The sequence below is a fragment of the Plecotus auritus genome, assembly GCF_963455305.1.
Source record: "Plecotus auritus genome assembly, chromosome: 10".
NCBI lineage: Eukaryota > Metazoa > Chordata > Mammalia > Chiroptera > Vespertilionidae > Plecotus > Plecotus auritus.
In genome coordinates this window covers 36381018-36408485 of record NC_137785.1, presented here as the reverse complement: position 1 = coordinate 36408485, position 27468 = coordinate 36381018, and the positions used below count along the sequence as shown (strand labels likewise).

The following is a 27468-nucleotide window of genomic DNA, read 5'->3' as shown; positions in this document are numbered from 1 at the left end:
CTGAGGCCACATGGGTAGCAAGGATGCCCCAGAGCCTTCTGTCTATTGGTACCCCTGGGCAGCCAACTAACCTTGGAGATGGGGAATACCAGTCCTCACCTTCTCCAGGGACTTGAGGACGCTCTGCCTCTCACGCAGCTTCTGGATGCTCAGGGCTATCTTGTGGCGGGCACCTTTGGTGACATTCTGTGGTAGGGCAGAAGGGGACAGGAAGCTGGAAATGGGAGGTCAAGCTACTTAGGGTGCTCCAACAAAGCTCAAAGAGCTGGAGGAGGCTCAGGTCACAAGGGTAGTGGCAAAATAGTACCCCAACTCTACCCTGATGGTCCCCTGAGCTTTACCTGAGACTCCAGATGCTGTTCAGTCAGTGTCATCATCTCCTCGTAGCTCATCTGTGAGAAAAGGGCTGCGTACTTGTGCAAACGGAGGCTCTTGAGCCATGAGGGCACATCTGTTGGAAAAGGAAGGAGGGCATAAGGTCAGGAGTCTGTTTCATCAGTTACCTCTGTGTTCTGGCTTTCTTATCAGACTGGGGTGTCTGAGGGCAGGGGCTTCTCCCCCATCAGACCAGGGATTGTGAGGGTCTCTCAGATCAGTCTGAACCGGAAGGGCAGGGACTTCTACTCCCCTCGGACTTCTCCTTTCTCTGGAAGGGAGGGGGAAGTTGAAGGCTGGGGGAACAGGATAGGCAGGGTGGCAGCTACAAGCTCCTTTCTGTCCATTAAGCTCTGCAGAAGCCTTTGGATGGTCCTAGCACTGCCCTCCCCTGTTATACCTTTCATGCCACTGCCATCTTCCTGGAAAGTGTTGCGGCTGGAGCCCTGCTCCTCCGTCTGCTCACTGCCAGAGGAGGCCACGCTGCTCTGGGGCGAGAGGGGTGCGTGGTCGGGCGTGGTGAAAGCAGCCCGAGCCCCGAGCTCCTCTGGACTCGGCCACTCACCAGGGGCCTGGGGGCTCGTGGGAATGAGTGACATGGAGCGCTTCAGAGGGCTGGGGTGGATTTGGCAGGGGAGACCTGGCCAGAAAGGAAGAGAGGCAAAAGGTCAGGCTTGGGGATCTGACCACAGTAGACCATGCCACCCCGGTCAGTGCCATGGATGGCGGCTCAGCCCCAGACTCCAATAAGAAGGGGCCCTGGCATCTGCGAGGAACCACCTATTCGATACTGCTCACCCCCTCACCCTTCATACCTAACCCATCAGCAAGCTATGAGCTACTTCTTTGAACTCCACTTCCTCTGTTGGCACCCTGGTCTAAGTCAATGGCATCCCTAACTGGAATTATTGCCACAGCCTCCTCACTGGTTTCTTTCCCTTTTAAAAAAAAATATATTTCTTGATTGATTTCAGAGAGGATGGGAGAGGGAGAGAGAGATAGAAACATCAATGATGAGCCCTAGCTGATTTGGCTCAGTAGCTAGGGCATCAGCCTGCAGACTGAAGGGTCCCAGGTCAAGGGCACATGCCTGGGTTTTGGGCTTGATCCCCAGTGAGGGGCGTGCAGGAGGCAGCCGATTAATGGTTCTCTCTCATCATTGATATTTCTCTCCCTCTCCCTTCCTCTCTGAAATCAGTAAAAAAGAAAAGAAAAAAAAAAGAAACATCAATGATGAGAGAGAATCATTGATGGGATGCCTCCTGCACGACCCCTACTGAGGATCAAGCCTGCAACCCAGGCATGTGCCTTTGGCCAGAATCAAACCCAGAACCCTTCAGTCCGCAGGCCAATGCTCTAGCCACTGAGCCAAACCGGTTAGGGCGTCCTGACTGGTTTCTTGCCTCCTATTCATCTCACAGCAGCACAATGGTCCTTCTAAAAATACAAATCTGACCAAGTCAGTCCCTGCTTAAAATCCTGATGGCTTCCCTTCATGCTGAAAATAAAATTTAAACTCTTCCACACAAACCACTACAAGGCCCTTCTCATCTCTGATCTCTTATCTCCTACTCACCCTTTGGATCAAGTCTTTCTAGCTTTTGCCCCCAACCCCCATTTGTTCCTAAAACATTCAAGCTTGTTCCAGCCTCAATACTTTTGCACTTGCTCTTTCTTCTTGTCTTCCCTCAGGTCTCATCTTGGCAAGTGTCATCTCTTCTAAAGCCTTCTCTGAACCCTCAATATGAAGTAGTTGTCCCCACCAATTCTGGTTACTCTATCATATTACTCTGTCTTATCTTTCTTAAACTACCTATCACAACCTGAAATGATCTTATCTAGTTATTTGTTTACTTGCTTATTAACTATATGCCCCTGATGCAATAACCTGTGATAGCAGGGATCTATCCTGTCCTAGACAGCATTGCATACTCAGTAATTACAGCAGGGCCTAGAGCAGAGAAGTTTCTTCAGAAGTACTTGTAAACGAATGAAGTACATAAACTACACGCTCAACAGCCCTATCCTTGGGCTTCCCCAGCTCCCACAGATTTTTCTTGGACTACGCCCAAATAACAGTGAATCCAGGCCCTCTTACAATGATGCTGCAAACTCTCCATCCATCCATTCCATTTTTGATGTAGGAAGAAGAATTGAACTTGACTTTTTACCATTCTCAGGGTAGATTCCCACAGCTTCAGACCTTTACACATGCTATCCCCTTTGTCTAGCTCACCACTTATCCACCCTTATTTGCCAGCCACTTCAGCCTTCACTCCTTCCTCTGAATTCCTTTTTCTGCGAGTCCTTCCTCTGTATACCCCTCGCCCTAATATATATATTTTTATTGATTTCAGAGAGAAAGAGATAGAAACATCAATGAAAGAGAATCATTGACTGGCTGCCTCATGCATGCTACCCACTAGTGATCAAGCCCACAACCTGGGCATGTGCCCTGACTGGGAATCGAACTGTGACCTCCTGGTTCATAGGTTGAGGCCCTCTGTACTCTTTGGACCCCTGAGCTGCTGCTGCCTCAAGCCCTGCACTTATGCCCACTTCACTAGCCTGCCTCTCTCGCACTGGACTCTGGGCTCGTATGGGATGGCAACCCTGCCCAATCATTTCTGCACCCCCAGGATCAGGAGCAAGGGCACAATATACAGGAGCCTTCAAAGTTTCCTAAAGGCCAAAAGGAGGGCACCCATGATCCTAAGGGTGGGAATATGGCCTCTAAGCTCGACACAGGGAATCTGGAGTATCCTAAATACAATGAAAAGGAAAGGAAACAAAGCCAAATGTCTCACCCTAGGTAGGTGAGAATATCAAAGCCCAGGGAACTGAAGCCCCTTGCCTCAGTTTCAAGAGTTGGGCGGCAAAGGCATAAGATGGACAGGCTGGGATTCCTGCCAGCGCTCCACTGACACCAGCCCAGAAAGGAGGACCAGCCTGGTACAGGCCCCAAAGCACCTTCCCCCTTCTGTGACAGTATCTATGCTCCTAGCCAGGAAGTCACCTGAGGCAGAGGGTAGTGCACTGACCCACTCCCTAAGCCAGCTCTACCCCTGCCCATAACCTCTAAGGTCCTCTGCTCAGGGCTCCTTCCAAGCCTCTGAACTCCCAGAAGAAAACGGCATACTTTGGGCCCTGGGAAACTGGGGAACCCTCAATATAGGCTATTTTACACCTGTTTTGATCCCTTTGGCCTCTTCCTTCCTCCCTTCTTAGCCAAGAAGGAGGCAGGGAAGACTGAGAGGGCAGGAAATTATCCTGATTAGAATGACTGTGCAGTTTCTGAGGAGCCCTGCTTGGCCCTACAATAGGGTGGAGGCTGACCACAGCATGGAAACTATAAAAACAGGAATGCTGGCCAGAGTTCCAGGGCCTCACTCTCTCCAAGAAACCCTGGTTTGTCCTTGGCAGCACCCCAAACCTACTGTGCCTGCCCTTACAGGCCAATCCTTGCTCCACACTCAAAAATATTTAAATGGTTTCCTGCAACTGCTTGAAGTTTCATCCTATCCTTCAAGGCTCCCCTGCCCCCCAATGTGGCCCTAACATGCTGAGATTTGGGAGTCAAGACAGAACTGAGTTTAATCCTGGCTTGGCCACCTATTAACTGCATGATCCCAGGCAAGTCACTTCATTTGCCCTCCACCTCCATTTCTGTATGAAGCCCTTGGCAGGCACATGGTAAACATGAATGTTTGCTGCCATTACTCATTTAAATCCTTGCACCACTCAAGCCCTGCCAGACCTGTCTTCATACTGTCTCCTCCAATCTGCCACCCCCATGCCTTCAAATCATGCTGTGCTCTTAATTTGGAATGCCCAATTCCTTTCTCTCTTCTGGCTCAAACCCCATCCACTATTGTTCCAGCTTGGTCCTGCAGTAGCTGCGGTCCCCATCATGGGGAGAAGAAACGTATGGGCACCCTCCTCTTGATGAGGTCTGAGGATCTTCAGATCACTTTTAGGTGGAGACATTGTAGCACAGTAGTTAAGAGTATGAGCTATGGCCCTAACCGGTTTGGCTCAGTGGATAGAGCGTCGGCCTGAGGACAAAAGGGTCCCAGGTTCGATTCTGGTCAAGGGCATGTACCTTGGTTGTGGGCACATTCCCAGTAGGGGGTATGCAGGAGGCAGCTGATCGATGTTTCTCTCTCATTGATGTTTCTGACTCTCTATCCCTCTCCCTTCCTCTCTGTAAAAAAAATCAATAAAACATATTAAAAAAAAAAAAAAAAAAAGTATGAGCTATGGCCCTAGCTGGTTTGGCTTAGTGGATATAGTGTTGGCCTGTGGATTGAAGGGTCCGGGGTTCAATCCCCAGTGGGGGGCGTGCAGGAGGCAGCCGATCAATTATTCTTTCTCATCATTGTTGTTTCTATCTCTCTCTCCCTCTCCCTCTCCCTTCCTCTCTGAAATCAATAAAAATATGTTAAAAAAAAAAAAAAAAAGTATGAGCTATGGAGCCAGTCTGATTAGACTTAAATTTTGGCTACACCATGGCCGGTTTGGCTCAGTGGATGGAGCATCAGCCAGCAGACTGAAGGATCCCAGGTTCGATTCTGATCAAGGGCATGTATCTTGGTTGCAGGCTCCGTTTGGGCCCTGGTCCCAGCCTATGCAGAGGGGACCAATTGATGTGTCTCTCTCACATGGATGTTTCTCTCTCTGTCTCTCCCTCTCCTTTCCACTCTCTGAAAATCAATGGGGAATATCCTCAGGTAAGGATTAACAACAACAACAACAAAATAATAATAAATTCTGGCTATACCACCTTGGACAAAGGACTCTCCTGTGACAACCAATGAATGTATAGGTATAAAGTTCTCAGAACAGCTCTTGGCAAAGACTACACACTTAATATATTTTAACTAGAATTATCATTATTAATATATCCTCCCAACCTAGACCCAGAAATTGTAAAACACCTTGATTTGCTATATTTCCTAGAAATGGCCCCTATCCCTCCCCTCTATCTTCCATGATTCTCACTAGCACCTGGGAGGGAGGGAGGCTACCAGGATGTACATATTTAAGAGGAGAAGAAAGAGGCTCATGGGGTAACTGTTGTGTGCTAGGTGCCATACAGCTGGGCACCAGAGACACAGGGTTCACCCCATCCACTGGCACGGATGACATGTCACTGCCACTCTTTCCTGGCCCGCTTTAACCAGTGCCCACCACAATGAGGATCTTAGAAACCTCTTGCTTTGAGTCAGGTCATGTTACTTTACCAATCCTTGAAAATACCACTCTCTTATCCTGTTCATTTCAAAAACTCATTGGAACACCTGTTCCTCCTGCTCACCCCAGTCTTCAGGGTGCTTAATAAGAGAGCCCTTTCAAAACCACTTAGTTGGAGGCCAGTGCAATGATCAGAGGCAGGCTCTGGTGGCAGAATGCCTGGGTCTGAACCTTGGCCAGTTCCATCACTTGTTCTATGTGTGAACTTGAAAACATGATTTTACCTCCTGAGTCTGTGTCCTCATCTGTAGAATGGTGATAATAATATGGTTGTAATGAGGATAAAATGAGATCATGTGTGAAAATATCAAGTATAGTCAATGCTCAACAATGTTACTTACTATTACTAATGCACAGCAGCTTGAGTTACAGCTTAAATGAACAGGCTTGGAAACAGATTTCTTAGACACAACGCATTAATCTGAGGCCTGATACAAAAATCCAGAATGTGTGAACTAAAAGGGACCTCAGATTATGTCACTAATTTAATGCCTTCAGAGGTCAGACAGGTGTCAGATAGGGATAGTGGCGGAGGCAGAGGCTGACTGGGGCACATGTGTAGGGTGTAAAAGGGATGACCAATGTTAAATTCCACCTTACTGTTGCCACCAGAAATACAGACCTTGAGCTGCCAGATTTTTTGACTTTTCAAGAGAAGCTAAAATGTGGATTTTTAGGGAAAAATTCCTGATTTCTTATATTACCAAATTTATTTAAAAACATAACAAATAAAACCAGAGTTGTGTTGAGTCTGGGCTCAATGAAACATATCTATAGGTGAGATATGGCTCTGGGAATGCCAGTTCACCACCTCTGCACTCCCTCATAAGGTGAGGCCCAGAGAGGTTATGTGACTTTCCCAGGGCCACAGAGCAAGTAAAGAGATAGCCCAGTCTGTCCCTTTTTAAGTAGGCATGACCTCCTGGGACTCACTACCCCATCACCTGCATTTGCGTTGCTCCCAATACTGTTGATGACTGGCGGCACAGAGCTGGGTGAGTGGAAGGGAACGTGTCCATTTTCCCGGGGTGGCTTGTCCTGCCAGCCTGACCCTGCCTCCCTAGGGCTCAGCTCTGCAGGCCCCCCCCACTCATCTGAGCTCTGGCGAGAGTGGTAAGTGGGCTCGGGCCGGGTGCGGAAGCCACTAGCCAGCCGCTCTTCCAGGTGGCTCAGCCAGAGGGCCAGTGAGTTGCGGTCCTCCAGTGTGGTGGCCGGGTGGATGAGGGCATAAGAGAGCAGCTGGCGGCTCTCCTCGATGAAGGCATTGCTCTCGATCGAGTAGGCCAGCACTTTCTGCAGCAGCCTCATGTACTCCGACTTGGCCTCCGTGTTGCGTGGCTGAAGCAGGGGCAGATGGGACAGCAGGAGAGACACTACCTTCTCTTTGGACTCCTGCTGCCACTGGCTGACGATGGCTGCAAAGGAGACGAGAGAATTTTAGGGGAGCGAACTCCTATAAACCCAGGAGAGGGACCTACAGCCTGCTCCCTCAGCTCCAATCTCTTCTCCCTTCTTTCATGACCCCAACCTTGATCCTTATATAGGTGAGATCAAACACATGCACCCTGCTTCCAGAGTAATTTTTCCTGGTTCCATCACTCCTACTCTAAACAAACCTGCTGTAGCTCCCAATCAAATTTGCTACTCTAGAATTTGATCTGAGCTCCCTATCTCGAAGGCCTACTCTTTTTTGTTGTTGTTAATCCTCACTTGAGGATATTTTTCTACTGCTTTTAGAGAGAGTAGAAGGAAGAGGGGAGAGAACAAAGAGAGAAACATCGATGTGAGAGGAACACATCAATTGGTTGCCTCCCACATGTGTCCTGACTGGGGTTGGAGATCGAACCTGCAATCCAGGTACGTGCCCTTGACCAGAATGGAATCCAGGACCCTTTAGTCTGTGGGTGGAGCTCTATCTACTGAGCCAAACTGGCTAGGGCTACTCTTCTTACTCTTTATCTTCAGGGACCCTACCCACTTTCCCTATCAAAACAGCCTCTTTCCTGATTAGGAGGACAGTGATCACCTGGCCAATGTGGTTCAGTGGTTGAGCTTCAACCCATGAAGCAGGAAGTCATTGTTCCTGGTCAGGGCACATGCCTGGGTTGCAGGCTTTATATCCAGTGGGCAGCGTATAAGAGGCAGCCAATCGATGATTCTCTCTCATCACTGATGTTTCTATTGCTCTCCCCCTCTCTCTTCCTCTCTCTAAAATCAATAAAAAACATATTTAAAAAAAGAGAGGACAGTGATTAAAAGCGTGGAGTCTAGAGTCATATAGTATAAACCCCCCAACTTATTAGCTAGACCTTGGGCATGTCACCTTAAACCTCACTAACACTGATTTCCTCACCTAAAAAATTTTGGAGACAATTACTGTACCCAATTCACAGTGTTGTTTTGAGACTCAATGAGTTAATAAAGAATGGAAAGTGGCCTGGGATACAGAACATCTATATATATAAAAGCCTAAGCGACTGTCTGACCGGTAGCTATGAGGTGCACTGACTGCCAGGGGACAGATGCTCAATGCAGGAGCGGAAACCACAGGCATGGAAACATGGAACAACTGATGAATCTCAGAGGGAAGGGAGGAGGAGGGAGGGTGAGAAGAGATTAACCAAAGATCTTATATGCCTAGTGCACAGATTCGTGCACTGGTGGGGTCCCTAGGCCTGGCCTGCACCCTCTCACAATCCGGGACCCCTTGGGGGATATTGGAGAGCTGGTTTCAGCCCAATCCCTGCAGGCCAGGCTGAGGGACCCCACTGGTGCATGAATGCATGCACCAGGCTTCTAGTATTTAATAAATGCTCACTGTTTAACTGGTCCCGGCCTCTACATTTTCCCCCTCCAAACTGTACCATAAACCCAGATGAATTTATCTTCCTAAAGCACACCAGGATGTCATGTTCCTGACCAGGAGGTTACAATGGTAACCGGCACCAATAAACTAAAATTCAAGAACTCCTAGCCCAACATCACCATCATTTCCAGGACACTCCTTACCTCTTATCACTCCAGGTAAAGACTTAACTCAGGATATCCCCATCTTCACTGGGCCTCTTTCTCCAGGCCACATCATCTAAGCTCCCACTCAAGCTAAAATTCAAGGATTTAGCCTACAACAGTCTCTTTCCTCCTATCCAAATTTTATGTCTTTTATAACTGCCAAAACCTACCTTCCTCTGAGAAGTCTTTCCTTGTTACTCCATGCCATAGTGATCTGGTGATGTTTCCTCCCAACCCCACAGTCTGAAGGCCTGAGTCTGTCCTGTGGAGATGAGCCAGGTTTCCCCTCTTGACCCAGAAGAGAGCTCCCTAAGGATAAGGCCCCAGCCTGGCTATAAAAAGAGGCTTTGGGAGGAACTGTTACAGGTCTGACTATCTTCCTTGAAAACCCTGTTACCCAGCCCAGCAAGTGTAGCTCAATGGTTGAGCATTGATCTATGAACCAGGAGGTCTCAGTTCGATTCCTGGTCAGGGTACATGCCCAGGTTGCAGGTTTGGTCCCCAGTGGGAGGAGTGCAAGAGGCAGCCCCATCAATGGTTCTCCCATCATTGATGTTTCTATCTCTCTCTCCCTCGCCCTTTATTTCTGGGAAAAAAAAAAAAAATTTAAAGAAAAAAGAAGAAAAAAAAGAAAACCCTGTTACCCCTTCCATGACTAGCTCAAAAGAGTAGAGGATGGAGTGTAATGCTGACAGGGCAAAAAAAAAAAAAAGGACCAAGAATACCAATACCTGAGTAAAGAGATAATGATCAAGGACTGGGGCCAACTCTGCCCTCACTCTTGAGCAACTGAGCTAATACCTGCAGCCAAGGCAACAATTTGCAAATATCTAACAAGGTTGTTCTGAGATGAGCTATTGGGCTACTGGGCAAAGAAGCTGGCTCTAACCAACAGAGCTAGCACTCGAGTTGGGTGGGTCATGAAAAAGAAAAGGCAGCCCTGGCTGGTTTGTCTCAGTGGTTAGAGTGTTGCCTGCGGACCAAAAGGTCAGAGGTTCAATTCCCGGTCATGTGCACGTACTGCAGTTGCAGGCTCGATCCCTGGCCCCAATGGATCCTTGGCCCCAATTGCGGTGCAAACGGGAGGCAGCCAAATCAATGTGTCTCTCTCACATCAATATTTCTCTTTCTCTCCCCTACCTCCCTCCCCTCCACTCCCTCTTTAAAAATAAATCAGCCCAGCCAGGTGTAGCTCAGCGGTTGAGCATTGACCCAGGAACCAAGAGGTCACCGGTCTGATTCCCAGTCAGGGCATGTGCCCGGGTTGTGGGCTCGGTCCCCAGTGGGGGGCGTGCAGGAGGCAGCCAATCAATGATTCTCTCTCATCATTGATGTTTCTATCTCTTTCTCCCTCTCCCTTCCTCTCTAAAATCAATAAAAAATATATTAAAAAAATAAAAATAAATCAATGGAAAAAATATCCGTGGGTGAAGATAAAAAAAGAAAAGGCAGAGGCATAGCTTAGGCCCCTTCTCTCCCACTTAATGACCATGGGACTCTGGGCAAATGTAATCACTTCACTGAGCTCTACTTTCTCTATCTGTAAAGTGGGGCTCAGAATCATTCCTACCTGGCATGGCTGCTATAGATTAAGTGAACCATAGCACACAGTGAGTCCTCAGTAAACATTAGCTGCTATTTCTAGGATCAGTTATTATATCTTATCATGGTTCCTTCCCTTCAAATGCCAAGTGGGCACAGCCAACTCCCAGCACAGGAAACAGAGAGGCTGGGAATAAGCATGTATAGAAGGAGAGCCCCAGAATTCTAGGCATCTGGATTTCAAGTGAGCCCTGCATCTGACAGTGTCTCAACACAACTTCCTTAGGGCTTAAGGTTCCTACATCTGGCCATTGGGAACTTTGCATAAAAACCCTTTTGCACCTCTCTTTCTTTTAATGACCTGCTTGGAAATCTATGGCTTAGGAATTCACATAAACTTCTAATTCTGCCTAAACCTGTAGCTCTGCGAAAATGACTCTCATGCACAACTCACAACTCCTGGCCATATATAACTGCACATTTTCTTGACCTGGGACTCTCTGCTCTAAGCTTCCTAGAGAATCCCTGTTGAAGTGCCTATGGATTTATCCATTTATTCAATTATCAATTTATGCTATGCCCATATTACTGACCAAAATAGAATATTAATACAGTAATCCCCCATCTTATCCATGGAGTTTCCAAGACCCCCAGTTGATGCCTGAAACCACAGATAGTATGGAACCTATATATACTATTTCCCCCCATACATACATACCTACGATAAAGTTTAATTTATAAATTAGACATGGTAAAAGATTAGCAACAATAACTAATAACAGAAGAATTATGACAGTATACTGCAATAAGTGTTACATGAATGTGGTCTCTCTCTCCCAAAACATCTGATAACCAAGATGGCTACTAAGTGACGAATGAGGTAGTCAGTGTATACAATGCGATACACTGGCAAAGGGATGATTCACATTCCAGGTGGGATGGAGTGGGACAGTGTGAGATTTCTTCACAATACTGAGAATGGTACACAATTTAAAACTTATGAATTGTTTATTTCTGGAATTTTGCATTGAATATTTTGGACCACGTTTGACTGTGGGTAACTGAAACCATGGAATGCAAAACCACAGATAAAAGTGGGGACTACTGTAGTATACAATCTATAACAATAAAAGCATAATATGCAAATCAACTGAACAACTGAACAGCAGAACGACCGTCCAGATGACCTTCCGGATGACCATACTATGACACGCACTGGCGCCAGGCCAGCCAAGGCAGGTGCAATGCGATTAGTCGGGGGTGGGGGGGGGGGTGGGGGATAGGGGCCCTGCCATCGCCCCACAATCGCCCTGAAGAGGGAGGCCCAGGCCACCTGCCAGTGATGTTGTGGCGGGTGTGCGGGGCCGGCCAGCTACTGCACCCCACACCTGTTGCCTGCAGAGGGGGATGACTGTGGTGGGGGCAGTGCAGCACAGATGGCAAGCAGTGGCAGCAGTGGGGGCAAGGCCAGCTGCCGGCAAGGGGGCGGAGGGGGGGGGGTGGAAGGAAAGCCCTGATAAGCCCTGATCACGAGCCAGGCCTAGGGACCCTATCCAAGGGGTCCCGGATTGTGAGAGGGCATAGGCTGGGCTGAGGGACCCCCATCCTGCCTCCCATTCATGAATTTCATGCACCTGGCCTCTAGTAATAGTAATAACTGAGCATTTACTATGAGCCAGACTTTATGCTAAGAACATACTTGTTTTTCATTCTCAACCCAACCCTGTTTTAGCATCTCTATCTTGAAGATGAGGAAATGGATTTGGAAAGGTGAAGTCACTTCCCCAAAGGGAAGAGCCAAGATCCAAATCCAGGGCTGTCTGCCTCCAGAACTGGGAGGAACTTCACCCATAATCCTCTACTCTCTCTCTAATGCCAGGTCTCTTCTTTTTCCCTGTCCTTGGCTTTTCAGATTCCCTTTAGGACCTGCTACTCAAGGCTAGGAAATCTCATCCTCTTCTCTCTTAAAAAAACAACAAACTTTCTTTTTTAATGTTTTTATTGATTTGAGAGAGAGAGGAAGGGAGAGGGATAGAGAGAAAGTAACATTGATGAGAGACAAACATTGATTGCCTGCCTCCTGCACGCCCCCTACTGGGGATGGAGCCCGAAACCTGGGCATGTGTCCTGACTGGGAATTGAACCATGACCTCCTGGTTCATGGGTGGAAGTTCAACCACTGAGCCACACAGGCCAGGCAATCTGTCTCTTTTCTTGAACTAGTTCCCATGACCACAAAGCTGTCTCTTAGGTCATCTCCAGGTCTAAGGCCCTTCCCAGAATTAGATAGGCCTTCCTGACTTCGGGGAGCCTTCACCTTTCTAGTCCTCCCAGCTCCATCTGGCACTGGATCACATGGGAAGGAACTCCCTGATACCCTATTTCCCTGACTTAGTCCGTGGGTTTTTCGTTCTTGATGAGAGGAAGAAAAAATAGAGTAATTAAAATTAGGGACAAAGTCAAGGACTTGTATCCCAACTGTGTCACCCAGTTGCATGGGTAATATGCTTCCTCTGTAAAAGTGGGATTATAGGGCTGCCAAGAGGATTTAGGGAAACAATGAATGGAAAGCACCTGACAGTCTGCCCATAGTAAGCACTCAGTATGTGACTCAAAGATTGGTGTTTTTCTCCCTTCTCCAGCAGTCAGCCTGCCCTTTCAGCCCTATCCTGATGTTCTCAATCACTGCTGTTTAGGCCTTCAGGGTAGCCAGAAGCATCTGGGACAGAGAGAAGCCTTGTCTAGTCTTTCCGCCACCCCAGGGTACTGTGGGACCCCAAGGCTAAGGGACACAGATTCTCCTCTGGTACTGCCATGGGATGTGACAGAACAGCCCCAAGGATTAGGCTCAATGAAGGACCTTGTTCTACTGTGGACCCTAGGGAAATATGTGTTTATGTGTCTGTGCGGTGGTGTGTTGGGGAGGGTGGGCCTCCCATGACCGGGAAGCATCAGTAAGCAGTAGAACTGGTCCAAGGAATTTGTGCAACCTCAGGCCCCTTAGGGTGAGCCCAGCTGGGGCTGTAGATGAGGGGTGGGGATGGAGCTTCTAGTTTCCTGCCCAGATCAGAAAAGTCTGGCTCAGAGTTGAGGCATAGCAGGGACCCAATGAATACCTGCACAATTGAACCCAGATGGTCCCCTTGACGATAGTGGTGTCTATATGTGTATAATGGGTTCTTTCTAGGATCCCCTGACCTCAGGTTACCCTCTCTTGTGTCCTAGCAGAGTATACTAAGTAAGAGCACAAGTTCAACAGGCAAACTTGCCTGGATTAGAAAAATCCAGCTGTCTCCATGACCTAGGTTAACATAATTAAAAGCCAGTCCTTTAACCTCTGAGTCTTGGTTTCCTTTTCTGTACAATATGGGGTAGTAAAAACCCCTTCATCACAGGACTGTAGTAAAAGTCAATGAGCCCTAGCTGGTTTGGCTCAATGGATAGAGCATCAGCCTGTGGACTGAAGGGTCCCAGGTTTGATTCCGGTCAAGGGCACATGCCTGGGTTGTGGGCTTGATCCCCATTAGGGGACATGCAGGAGGCAGCCAATCAATGATTCTCTCTCATCATTGATGTTTCTATCTCTCTTTCCATCTCCCTTCCTCTAAAGATAAAGTCAATGAGACAACTGTGCACAGCACCTAACATGTGTAAAGTGTTCCATGCATTTTAACTGTCATTGCTGTTCCTGGTTGAAGATAGAGCCCATGCTGTTTTGGGGCTGGGGGAGGAGCAATTTATATAGGAGGGTACATCTGAGCCTCCCTCTTAAGATTCCCAACAGGGTTGGGGAGTTTCACACAGTTATTTAGCAAAATGTACATATCTCTGATTCTTCTGAGCCAGAAACACAGTAAGCAATGATGAAATTCTGGAGGTGGGTGAATGGGGAGGGGGGCTAAGGAATGCCATGATGCCAACTGCTGCTTCTCAACAAGCTGCCAAGTTGGACTCCACAGGCATAGAGAAGATGAGGTAGACTGCATAAGAGTGCCTTTCTTGGTCAGGTGATCAGAGCTAAGTAGGTCATGAACCTGGGTCCTGGCAAATCACAGGAGCCAAATATATCTTGGAGACTGCCATAAGAGCAAACCCATTTTTATGTGCTGGCTGTTGCAACAATCGTGGCAGCCTCATGCACTAGTTAGAGAGGCTGGGGTTTGGCTCCAAACATGCCCTTCTCTGCCTCACTCCAGCTCACACAAACATGAGGGAGTCTGGGGGTTCACATTTTTGTTTGATGAACTATGTCAGTAGAGTTTGAAAGGAGAGGGTGTAGGCATCAGAGTTGAGTTCTAGTGACTCACTCAGCCATGGCCCCCTCCTGACCTCAGTTTCCCCACCCAGTTTCAGTGAGCCAGAGAGGGAGGGGCTTAAACCTGCTGGATACTGGGACTCTGACTCAGAGGACAAGAGGAGGAAAGAAATGCAGGAAATGTGACTCAGGAAGCTATAGGACCAGGAAGGGAAGGGGATTTCAGCTTCTTTGGCTCCACCCTTCTGGTCCAAGTCAGCATCAGGGGAAAGAGAGACAAAATTACTGTTATAACTCCAAATAGGCAGGGAAGACAGCACTGGGAGAAGGAACAGGGATGACAAAAAGGAAACCTGGGGACTCTCCTTGCCTGTTCAGATTCTGCTTCCATGAAACCAATGCTAGCTGCCTAGGTTGGGGCACTTCCCAGTTGCTTGAGAGGAAGAGACAGCTCAGACCAGAGCCCTCTTCCACAGCCCCCACTCTCAACATGTCACACAACAGTACCCTAAACACCTTTCTGGGCCCACCCAGAATCAGTGTCAGCATCAAGACAAATGGTTCTCCACTGGATGCACTCAAGAGTCAACTAGGGAGCTTAAAAAACATCAGAATCTCTGGAAATAGGACCCAGGCCTCAGGTTCATTTAATAAGGAGCCTGAATGATTCTGACATGAAGCAGAGTTAGGACCCACTTTCCTAAATCAAGTCCTCTGCATTCCCACCCTTTCTGAGGAGATGGACAGGTGAGCAGCTCTGATCCAAACCCAAATCTGAACCCAGAGTCTCCCTGGGAGAACTGGAGGAAGTAGCAGGGTTGGGTGGGTGAGATATGGAGTACAAACTCAGAAAATGGCAGAGGACCTGCCTCACTGTTTTAGCCCTCTTGGCCCGAAGGGATCTGAAAAGTTGAAGAACTTTAGACCCTGTAATAGACAGGGAATTGGTGGACGAAATGAACTCAAGATTTGGTTCATGGAGTAGGTGTGCATCTTGGTGGGGATTAGGGACAGATTCACTGATGGATCCATCTCATAAAATATTAAGAACTATTGCTTTAGAAGAATGTGCTGGGCCCCCAAACAAAGTAATATGCATGGCCATAAGTCTGTCTTCTTTGGCACATTCTTTCAAAACCCAAAAGGTACTGGGAGAGTATTTATAACAACGTCTTCACTCTCCAGATATGGATCCTCAGGTCCAAGAGGGGTGGGGCTGGCCCAGGTCTCAAGAGGTGTTAGTGGCAGAGCTGGATCTGGAACTCCTGGGTGTCCTGATTCCTAGTCCCACTTGTCCTATGACAAATGAATCATCCAGCAGGGCTTCATTGTTCAAACTGCTGGTTCAGCAGAAGAACCTGGGTACTTGTTCCCAAACCTATCCCCTCAGGATTCTAAGTTAGTGGGTTTGGGTAAAGGGCTCAGGAATCTGAATTTTAACAGTCACCTCCTCTCCCACTAGGTGATTCTGCCAATGATATAAGTTTGGAAAACACCAGGGAATGGGAAGGCCATATGAACAGAAGAGGAAAAACAGAGGATGCATACAGCTCCTTTCACGAGGCAGGCACTCAAGCCCAGGAAGTAGCTCCTTCCTTCACAAAGGTGGCTGTTCTACTTGAGTGTGGGAGCAAGTCAGAAGACACAGACCTCCTTAGACTTGGAACCCCGTGTCTATTAGGAAAGAGGCATTAAAGGCCCAACAAAATTTACCTCTTAGGAAAGACGCATCCAAGACTCTACCAAATTTCTCTCTCGTTGTGCTTCGCTCTAATCCTGGTAGGCTTCCTGCTGACTATGGAACATACCAGGGCTCTCCCTCTTTTCTCATTCTAAGTTTTCCCTACTTCTCTATTCATCTAAGTATTAGCTTGTTTGTATTCTCTGACATGGGACTCAGGATAAAAACCTTGATTCATATATTCATTCATTAGTCAATTCATTCCATAGCAATTCTCCACACTAGTTAGGCATTACCTCCAACATACCAATGCAAATCATCTTGGATGAGCCTCAGGTTCCTTGTATACTAGTAGAGGGTTCTTCAAGGGCAATGTGGTAATAATAAATACTGAAATGCACATAACTTCAAACTTAGAAATCCCACAGAATTCTAGGAATTTATCCTACAGATGATTAAAGGGTACTCATTACAGAACTGTTTATAAGAGTAAAGCTGCCCTAGCTGGTTTGGCTCAGTGGATAGAGTGTGGGCCTGTGGACTGAAGGGTCCCAGGTTCGATTCCAGTCAAGGGCACATGCCTGGGTTGCAGACTCCATCCCCAGTGGGGGGCATGCAGAAGGCAGCCAATCAATGATTCTCTCTCATCACTGATGTTTACATCTCTCTCTCCCTTTCCCTTCCTCCTCTGAAATCAATAAAAATATATTTAAAAAAAAAAGAAAGAGTAAAGCTGGACATAGCCTGTGGTAGAGTCAATAGCAAGAATTCTCTAAAGTCCAAGTCTAGCTCTACTTCTGACCAGATGACTCTGGGCAAGTCACTAAACCTTCCCAGACCCCAGTCTCCTCATCTGTAAAATGAGAAATAGTGAGACCTACCTCACAGAGTTTTTGGGAGGGTTAAATGAGTAATAAAGGTAATTGCACTGCTTGATACTCAGGTAGGATTCTATAAATGCTACCTATTCTTACTACTAAGCCACCATTAATAACAATGAGGTATACATGTATGTGCTGAATATGTAATGATCTTCAAATTATTATTGTTCAAGTGAAAAAAACACACAATTGGTTAGTATGCATAGTGTTCTATGTGATAAAGCAATCAAAACAATGAAAAAGCTGGAGGAAAAATATGACTATGTTCATACATGCACAGAATATCTCACAAAATATACACAAATTAGGAACATGGAAGTCTGGAAGGGAGACTTCACTTTTCGCCTTTCAAATGGTTTGATTTTATCACAAGTTTTGAAAACAACTAAAGAATGATAAGCACAATGGTGAATCTGATATGTAGTCAACACTGGCACTCAGTGCTCATCCAACTGCCTGAACAAGATAGGATTGTGAGGATATGTGACAAAGCTATATGTAAGACACTGGCCTGCCCCAAAGCAACCCCCATTCTGGGTGCAGAGCCATATTACAACCACAAAACTCCTGCCCATGGTGCTAGGGCAGAGGGGAGTCCTCCCTGGTCGGGAGGGTGAGAAGGATATCAAATGGCTGAGCTCTGGACCTGTTGCAGCTAAGTTGGGTTACTGCTGCGCACTGTCCACCAGACTGGGACTTAAGCTGGTATGACTCCTGGTCTGAGGAACCATCTTCTCCTACAACCATGGTGCTTCTGTGATTTGTATCTAAAAACTGGGTAAAATACAAGTGACTGTTTCTAAGGCAGGTGGTCCTGGGGAGATGAGGGAAGCATGGCAGCTGTGGTTCCCCAAATCCTAATCCTAGCAGCCCATGCTGACTTCTTCACCTATACAATGGGGATAATGACAGTATCTATCTCCTGAGTTTATTGGGAGGACTACATGAGTTGACAATAAACACAACCATTTACATTTATTGTTTACTACATGACAGGCACTAGTCTCAGAGTTCTCAACCACCTCAGAAAGTAAAGACAGATATCAAGTTGAGTTTTAAGACAAGGAAACCAAGGCTCAGAAGGTTAAGTATGGCAAGTACCAGAAATGGGACATTTGACTCTAGAGCACGGGTGGGCAAACTTTTTGACTCGAGGGCCACAATGGGTTCTTAAACTGGATCAGAGGGCCGGAACAAAAGCATGGATGGAGTGTTTGTGTGAACTAATATAAATTCAAAGTAAAGGAGCGGAGGGGAGAGCAAGAGAACCGGATAGAACAGCCGGATCCGGCCCGCGGGCCGTAGTTTGCCCAAGGCTGCTCTAGAGCCACCAAAGAACACTGCTTTCGAAGTTACTATAAAAGTAAAGCCAGGCCTGGCCGGTGTGTCTTGGTGGTTGAGTATCGACCCATGAACCAGGAGGTCACAGTCGTGGGCTCAATCCCCAGTAAGGGGTGTGCAGGAGGCAGCCAATCAGTGATTCTCTCATCATTGATGTTTCTATCTCTCTCTTCCTCTCCCTTCCTCTCTGAAAAAAAAAACGTAAAGCCAGTACTTGGCTTGCTGTAAGGGCTCAGTGTGAACTATTATTATGGGGAAGAAGGTGGGAAGGGTCTTCTAGACACACTTTACATGCAGTCCCTCTCTCCAGCTAGCTTTCAGGTGTGCATGACTCGACTTCTTCTCTGGTCTCCATCTCTCTCACCTGTTACCAAGGACAACAGGTCTTCATCAGGCCTGTGGGGATCCTGAAGGCCAATATGGCTTTAACAGAGTCTCTTGAGATGGTTCTCTGGCCTGACTCCTGTTATGCCTAGGGCCCTTGGGAGAGGTTCTAGAGAAATCTGACTTACCCATACCAGTGCCAACCTCATGGGACACAGAGCACTCTCTATTGCAGTGGTCGCCAACCGGTGGTCCACGGACCAACAGGAGGTCCAAAAGGTTGGCAACCGCTGCTCTACAGAGTGGTAAGGGAACTGATACGGACTACATCTAAATTCAATATTCTCTTGAAGCTGTTTATGCTTTAAGTCCAACTTACCTTTCAGGGGTTAAGGATAGTATAGGAAAACTTATAAATTTGGAAGAGTTCTAAAATATCCTCCTAGCTCTGATGTCCTGGAGCTTGAAAAATGAATTAATGCTCACCTTCAATTCCCCTTTCATAGGTAATGATTTTTGTTGTCTCTTTCAGCTTCACAGACAAGCCACCCTACATGATCCTTCCTTTGCTGTGGGTAGTTTCGTTTGCACTGTCCACCCGCAGAAGTCCCCCATTCCACGCCTGAGGATACTTAGCAACAAAACCCCAGGAAAGCCATGGTGATAATTTGGGAGGTCAGGGACTCCCCACCCACCAAATCCAGAACACCCATTTCTTAGCACCACTGTTGGGTAGGCCTCCTCAACCATCTAACATCTGTTCCTGTTCTAGGTCTCCCTCCTACTCCTATCCCTGGGGGTGGAGACTTACCAGCACTGTTGGCCTCTGACTCCAGCAGGTGGATGTCATTGCAGTCCGCCAAGGAGTGTTCCAGACAGAGCTGCAGGAAGCGAGCCTGGGTGCGAGTGACCCGCTTCAGAAGTGACAGCAGGGCCACTGTCTGCTCACACTCATTCCAGCCCTTGAACCAGCCAGCGAGAATGCCCACCTGGTCTCGGAACATCATGGTGCCGGGCCTGGGGCCAGGGTGGGGGGTACGGCGGTGGCCAGGGCCAGCGCCGTCACATGGTCTCGGCTCCGGGCTCCTGTTACCTCTTCCCTGGCGTGGTGGCAATAGGTGGTGGGAGGAGGAAACCTGCTCACATCGGGGGAGGTCTTGGTCCAGCCACGCCTCTCCAGGCTCCTGGAAAAGGAAACAAGGGGTCAGATAGAAAGAAGGGGCTGGAAATGACGTAGTGCTGAGGGGGTAAGGCGTCTTCATGCCTTCCTCTTTCAGGCTATCCACTCTGCAGAGCTCCTGGGAGAAAGGTAAAGCCAATACCAGATACTAAACCAACTCTCCCTCCAATCTTCAGATCCAGAGAAAAGGCTTGATCAAGAGACCTACCCTAGACCAGTGGCCGGCAAACCGCGGCTCACGAGCCACATGCGGCTCTTTGGCCCCTTGAGTATGGCTCTTCCACAAAATACCATGGCCTGCGCGAGTCTATTTTGAAGAAGTGGCGTTAGAAGAAGTTTAAGTTTAAAAAATTTGGCTCTCAAAAAAAATTTCAATCGTTGTTCTGTTGATATTTGGCTCTGTTGACTAATGTGTTTGCCGACCACTGCCCTAGACTAAGGAAAAAATGCTGCCCCTCAGGCCTGGCTATCATAGGGCAAAAAGATGTGAATTTATCTTTATTTACTTATTTATTTTTTATTGATTTCAGAGAGGAAGAGAGAGGGAGAGAGAGATAGAAACATCAATGATGAGAATCATTGATCGGCTGTCTCCTGCAAGCCCCCTACTGGAGATTGAGCCTGCAACCCAGGCATGTGCCCTTGACCAGAATCAAACCTGGGACCCTTCAGTCTGCAGGCTGACATTCTATCCATTGAGGCAAACCGGCTAGGGCCAAAGGATATGAATTTAAAGCAGAGAGTAAATGGGAAATAGGAGAGGCTGCACATTATAGGAAAAAAATCTGAATGGAGACCTGGGCCCACGTCACTTGACTTTGTAGGCATACGACCCCAAGCACATGCCCTCACCTTGTTGGTCTCTGGCCACCTCCTTCCAAATCTGGACAAAGTGACTATTCACCTGCTGAAAGGACCCTATGAACTATTTATATTATTTCAAGCTAAGACTTACAAAGCTAGGATGTGGGTGGGTGATGAGGTGGTGACCCCAGTGGAGATCTCAGGTATGTGAATCCTGATTCACATAATTGTCTGAGTACCTAAGGGTAAGGGTAGAGAGGCCTTTTCAGAGATCTCAAACAGGCTGGGGGGTATCACCTCCACCACTCTAGCTCTTATTCTAGAAAAGTTGCAACTCTGATGTTTAAGATCCCATCTATCTCTACTCTGAGGTGAATCTCTTCCAGCCCCCTTCTTCATTTCCCTGAAGACTAACCCTGACCAAAGTCCTCTGGGTGGGGAAGTCCCTTTGGTTCCCAGAGATCTGAGGATGTCACCTACAAGCCAAGTGGATGTCAATCTGAGGACAAGGGGGACACTTCAAAAGTCAAAAACTCCCAAGAAAGTGTCCAAATTCCTCTTAGGCAGGAACTACAAAGAAGCTGTGTCAACTGGACAGACAACAGGCCTATTCTTCAGTTGACTGGTTTGTGGACACTACTCTGAAACCTTTTTCTGTTTCCAGCTCCAGGTCCCTACTCACATTTCCCGTCTTTCTTGCAACCAGTGCCTTTGGCTCTACCCTCAAACCACATTCAGCTTCATCCCCATCTCGCAGCCAAGAGGACTGAGAACTCCATACAAAGATCTATTGAAGCTGCTGTGCTCAGGTCTTAGGGAGCTACTGCCATCTCTTTGAACTTCCATGCTCCTGCTGAGGAAGGCTGTGAGGTACACCTGACAATGGCTGTGACTAACCTCACCAATCCTCTGTGGGACAACTGAACAGAGCAAACTGGCCTGGCTATCAATCCTTTGGATATAAGAAGCAAGTGTGGAAGAAAATGGAACCTCCAAAAATCTTTTTAAAAGGGAAATCAAATTTTGCCTCCCTGGCTTAAAATCCTCAACGACTTCCATTGTACTTAAACTTATATTAAACCTGAACTTCTTATCTTGTCCTAATAGGACCCTGAAAGATTCCTGTGGCCTCTCCAACTTCATCTTGTATCAAGTTGTTTCTTGTTTACTGGAATCCTCTTCCCCCAGACCTATCTATAGCTGGCTCCTACTTGTCACTTAGGTCTCAGCTCGATGTCACTTCCTTAGAAAGATCTTCCCTGACCAATCTCACTCTCAGTCACTTTATTATGTTAAAAGTATTTCATTTCTATATAATTCAGCACCCTCAAATATCATCTTATTTATATTTATTTTTCTCTTCCCACCAAAATACAAGCTATACCGTCATCACTCAGAGCCCAGAACAATGACTGACACATAAAAGGTGTTCACAAATGAATGAATAAAAAAGGTGTGCATGGAAGTCACACTTGGGATTTATACAGCCCTGGGGGTGAAGACAGAAAGAATGGCCCACAGGATGGTAAAGGGATTTGAAAATCATGAGAGAAAAATTTGAAGGCATCGAGGAAATTTCTCCTGGTGAAGAGAAGACTCAGGAGCAATTTCATAATTGACTTCAAACATCTAAAGGGGTAGCACACAGAAGAGGAATTAGATTTATTTACTTACTCCAGAGAACCTGGGTAGACATTTCTAAGTGAGAGGCAATACAGGATATGGGGATATGTGAAATGTTGAAAGTCAAGAAAATTAAGTTCTAGTCTTGCCCCAGAAGAGATTCACTTGGATCTTTGAGCTTGTCTGCTTCTATTCTCTAGAATGCATAAGATAAGCTAGATTGGATCACACATGACAAAATGGGTTTTATTTCTCAGGCTAACCCAAATTGACTGGTAGTAGCTGCCTGGAGCACTGTGGTGAGAAGGATCCTGAAGCAATGAAGCAATGGAAGAATGATTAATAATTTGGGCACACCTCAAGGAATGGGATATTATGTTGCTATTAAAAATATGCTTGCCCTAAAAAAAAAAAATGCTTGCCCTGCCATGGTGGCTCAGTGGTTGAGCATCGACCTATGAACCAGGTGGTCACGGTTTGATTCCTGGACAGGGCACATGCCTGGGTTGTGGGCTCGATACCCAGTTGGGGGTGTTTCTCGCTCTCTTTACCCTCTCCCTTCCTCTCTGAAATCAGTAAAAATATATGTATTTTTATAAAAGCTTGACTTTGATAGAATACAAAAAAATATATCTTTATATAGTATTTGATCTTTACTGATCTAGAGTGATATCCATAAGCTGCATAGTAATATGTACAATGTGATGTCATTTTTTTGTAAAAAGAAGAAAAAAAGCCAAATACAAAAACCATTATATGTCATATCTGAATATATATACACATATGTATATATGTATATAGAGAAGTGTATACAGGGATAGACCCTAAGGCTGTTCACACTGGTACCTTGGAAAGGAGGAGGCATTATTAACACTCTCAACATAACTTTTTAGTATTTCACTAGTTATAAGTAAACACATATTACTTCTGTAAATTTTAGAGGAATTTAATTTAATTTTTAAAGTTTTAAGGGTACATGTTACTTTCTGGCTCAGTGAGAAAGAGTACTATTGTTTATCAAGGTTTGCCCTGGATGCAGGATGGGTGAGTGGTAGCTCACGTGCCTGGAGACAGCCTTAACATAAGGAAAAACTTTAAAATAATGTTATCTGTCCAAGAATGGAACTGGCTGCCATGTGAGGAGGTAATATGCTCTCTGGTTGCTGGAAGTGGTCAAGTGGAGGCTGAATGAACATCCCTCGGGAGTGGGAGGGATTCCTTCACTGGATGGCAACTTGTAAGATAGAAGACATGTTACTATTTCAGAGGGAACATTTGTGATGGGAGGTTTGATATGCCAACAGCATTTACTGCAAAATATGACCAAACCCACAAACAGACCAAAGTTGTGCACATTCTTTTCCATAAACTTTTTTATTGAGTTGTTACTTTTCCTAAGCAACAGCACTGTGTGTCCCAAATAAACTTAACTGCACATCAATCCAGCCTCTTTCCCCAAGTCAAATGCTAGAAGCAAAGCCTTGGAACAGAGTGGGGTCTCAAACATGATGCTTTACACGGCCAGATTTTAAACAGCAGGCTGGTGAAGACTATGGTGAGCTGGAAAGCACATACCCTGTCTAAAGGGAGAAGTCACAGTTTAGCTCTAATTAACTGGTGCCATGGGGGAATGTGGGTCTAGTACCGTTAGTTCCTATCTTTTTTTTTTTTTTTAAAGAGAAACCAGAAGTCTGGAATTTTAAATAAAATCCCCCTATTTTTAAATGTTGGAAATTAATTCACATTAATATAGCAACTATATAGAACAAGGCCTGTGGCTTACGGTCCTTTGACTAGATGGACACATACAGAGAAAAGACCAGAAGTCAACTATCCCTCCCTCAGGCCTCTGTGATTCACACTTTTTTTTTTTAATATATTTTATTGATTTTTTACAGAGAGGAAGGAAGAGGGATAGAGAGCCAGAAACATCGATGAGAGAGAAACATCCATCAGCTGCCTCCTGCACACCTCCCACTGGGGATGTGCCCGCAACCAAGTCACGTGCCCTTGACCGGAATCGAACCTGGGACCCTTCAGTCCGCAGGCTGACGCTCTATCCACTGAGCCAAACCGGCTTTGGCTGATTCACACTTTTAAGCCACCCCGCTGCTCAGGAAACATGACTGATGGAGAGGATCTAGTATCCAAGGATGGGTTGGACAGTTCTCAATAAACCCTGGGGCTTTAGGCTAACAGTCAGTTTTAAGAATATACTGTTTAAAAAAAAAAAATCAGCCTTAAGGAGGGATTCCTATGCTCTGGACAGAAAGATGTTTGTTCTGGATGATGATTGAAGAAGACTGGATGGCCTTCTTCTATCAAAGGGCCAATTACCTCAATATCCTGGGTGCCTGGCAGCAGTGAGAAAGGAAGACCTGGCTTGGTGAGATGGGCCAGGGGAGAGCCATCAGCATTGACTATTCCAAGGCATCTTATTATAATGGATTTTGGAGGATCTGCCTGCCAAATATGCATTCCCATCTTCTAGTACCAGCCCCATAAGAGCCCGTTGGAGAATTAACTGTCTTTCTTGGATCCAGGAGTAGACATGGAGTAAAGCCTGGACAAGGAACAGTTTTCCTTGAACTTTTGTTGGAGCTACTGGGGAAAACAAGTTCTCTGTTAGGGTTGCCCAGATTACACCTCTCCTGATGCTACTGGTTGCCACTTCTGCTACCTCACAGTGAGAGCCTTCCATAGAATGAAGCCAACAAAGATGAAGGCCGAGTCAAGAAATTAGGGGAGGAAAAGGGAGACCTGTTCACATTAGAAGACCTGAACATAGCAAGTCTAAAGCCCCCTAACCCCACATTTTTTTAATTACATGGACCAAAAAATTTCTTTTTCACTGAGGCCAGTTTGAATTGGGTTTCTAACACTTAAAGTTGAAAAACCCTTGATGCTCCCATACGGAACAATTCACTACTGCTCTGGTCTTTTGTCTTCATGTGACCAAAAATGACTCCCTGCCTTTGAGGAAAGACATGAGAGTGGAATGTCTATAGCAGTCTCTCAAAAAGCCCAACAATATTGCTGCCATATTTGGTCTCCATGAGACCGAGTAACCTTCTTGGGAAGCATCTACCAAGCCTGAAGGGTAGGAAATTGGCTAAAGGTTCCAGGAAAAAGTGCCCTCTAAGCTCCTTCCTTGGCCCCAAAGAGTGAGAAGCAGCCCACAGACAGGCACCTCTCAGTCAACTCTCCACATTCAGAGAAACACTGTGGAGTGCTGAAATCTGGGCTCTCATGCTGATACATACTTGCTGTGTAACCTCTGGCAAGTAACTCAGTTTCCTCCTCAGTAAAGCTTGTGGTAAGAATGAAATGAAACAATGTATATAAAAATACCTAGCTCGGTGCTTAGCGTATCTTCATATATTAAGTGATAGGTCCCAGACCCTGTGATAGTAGCTTTCCATGGAAGAGCTCATTTGATCTAAAACTACATATATTCTATATCTGTCTTATATATGTATACAATATCCACATTTTACAGATGGAAAAACGGACCCTTAGGTTAAGTCACTTATCCAAGACTGTACACAACTAAGCTGAGATTTTCAAGGCCAGGCAGTTTGGCCTTGTAACTCTTGGCTTTTCCTGAGAATAATGCTAGTCTCCTGTAATTTCTCTTCCAATGCCTAGAAAGTTGGGCTGAAGAGTACACCATTTAATGCCAGCATCTCTGGATAAATAAGAGGCTTCCGTTAGCCTCCCTACACATTCCTAGCCCTTCTACAGCACCTACCTAGGCCTTTGAGTAACTCACACTTCACAAATAAGGTAATATGCTAGTTACCTAAGGTTAACTCACTATCCTGACCTGAGAACAGGAGAATGTCAGAAGCCGAGGGAGCCCAGTGTCTCTCTTATAAAAACCAACCAGCCCTGGAGGTTATGCTCATTGGTTAGAGCATCAGACTGCACACAGAAGGGTCTCGAGTTTGATTCCTGGTCAAGGTCACATTACCTGGGCTGTGGGTTTGCTCCCTGCCCCCAACTGGGAAGCATGTAGGAGGTAACAATCAATGTGTCTCCCTCACATCAATGATTCTCTCTCTCTGAAAAGCAATGGAAAAGAATCCTCAGGTGCGGATTAACACCACCACCACCAATCAGTATTTTCAGAAACTCCTAAAATATGTACACTATTGCCTCAGCCAAGAATGAGGCTTTTGTATGAATGGTCCTGGGAAGGGAAGGAGAGGTGAGAGGCCAGGCACAGTCTCCTGGAAATAACACGGCCTAGAGAGCTCTGGGGAACCCTGAAGTAGAGAAGCTGGTGTCCCATCCCAACCCTTACCTCCCCTCAATGTACTGCCGTCTCTTTTACTCCTTCCACTCCTAAATATGCCACCTCTTCCCTCTAAAACTCTTTGACTTTCCTTCCCTTCTCCTTCCTCTTCCATAAGATCTAGTCATTGAGTCTTGATAACTTTTTTTTTTTTTTTTTACAGAGACACTTTATTTTAGAGAAGAAACAGTGATTTGTTCTCCCACTTATTACACACTCACTGGTTGAGTCCTGTATGTACCCTGACTGGGGATTGAACCCACAACCTTGGCATATTGGGACAAAACTTTAATCAACTGAGCTACCCGAACAGGGCGATAATTCTTTTTTCTTAATATCAGTTAAACATGCCCTCCTGCCTTTTTGGCTCTAGGACCAGACGGCCTGGGTTAGAAATATAACCCTACCACTTACTGCCTTCCTTAATTTGGGCAAATGAATTCATCTTGCTATACCTGATTTCTCATATGTAAAATGTAGTTAATAATAGTAGCTATTCTCTTAGAGTTGTCAGACATAAATACTCTCATAGAGTTGTGGTCATCATGCTGGATTCTTCTTTTTCTTTTTTTAAAAATATATATATATTTTTTTATTGATTTTTTACAGAGAGGAAAGGAGAAGGATAGAGAGTTAGAAACATCGATGAGAGAGAAACATCGATCAGCTGCCTCCTGCACACCTCCTACTGGGGATGTGCCCGCAACCAAGGTATGTGCCCTTGACCGGAATCGAACCTGGGACCCTTCAGTCTGCAGGCCGACGCTCTATCCACTGAGCCAAACCGGTTTTGGCTGGATTCTTCTTTTTCTAATGCCATCACCAAGTCCTATGAAAATTGTGAAAAATTTCCCCACCTTGCAGCAGTTCTTTGTCCACATGTAACAATGCTTGGATTAG

At 46.3% G+C, this 27468-nt stretch overlaps 1 protein-coding gene across 3 annotated transcripts in view; it reads right to left on the bottom strand.

Annotated features, from left to right (window-relative positions):
• The window catches only part of SAMD4B (sterile alpha motif domain containing 4B), a gene marked incomplete at its 3' end in the record, with an annotated part of 40441 nt that overhangs the window by 7727 nt on the left and 5246 nt on the right, over positions 1-27468 (bottom strand). Inside the window, exons 2-6 of one of the 3 annotated variants that reach the window (XM_080645595.1) lie at positions 19476-19848; positions 6573-7043; positions 776-1015; positions 342-451; positions 100-186 (exon numbers count right to left, since the gene is read on the bottom strand). In XM_080645595.1, the coding sequence (XP_080501721.1) occupies positions 100-186; positions 342-451; positions 776-1015; positions 6573-7043; positions 19476-19671 (1104 nt within the window). In that variant the 5' untranslated portion in view covers positions 19672-19848. Of the gene's footprint in view, positions 1-99; positions 187-341; positions 452-775; positions 1016-6572; positions 7044-19475; positions 19849-27468 lie in introns of those variants that run through there. The other 2 variants (XM_080645594.1, XM_080645596.1) reach the window with 2 other exon arrangements.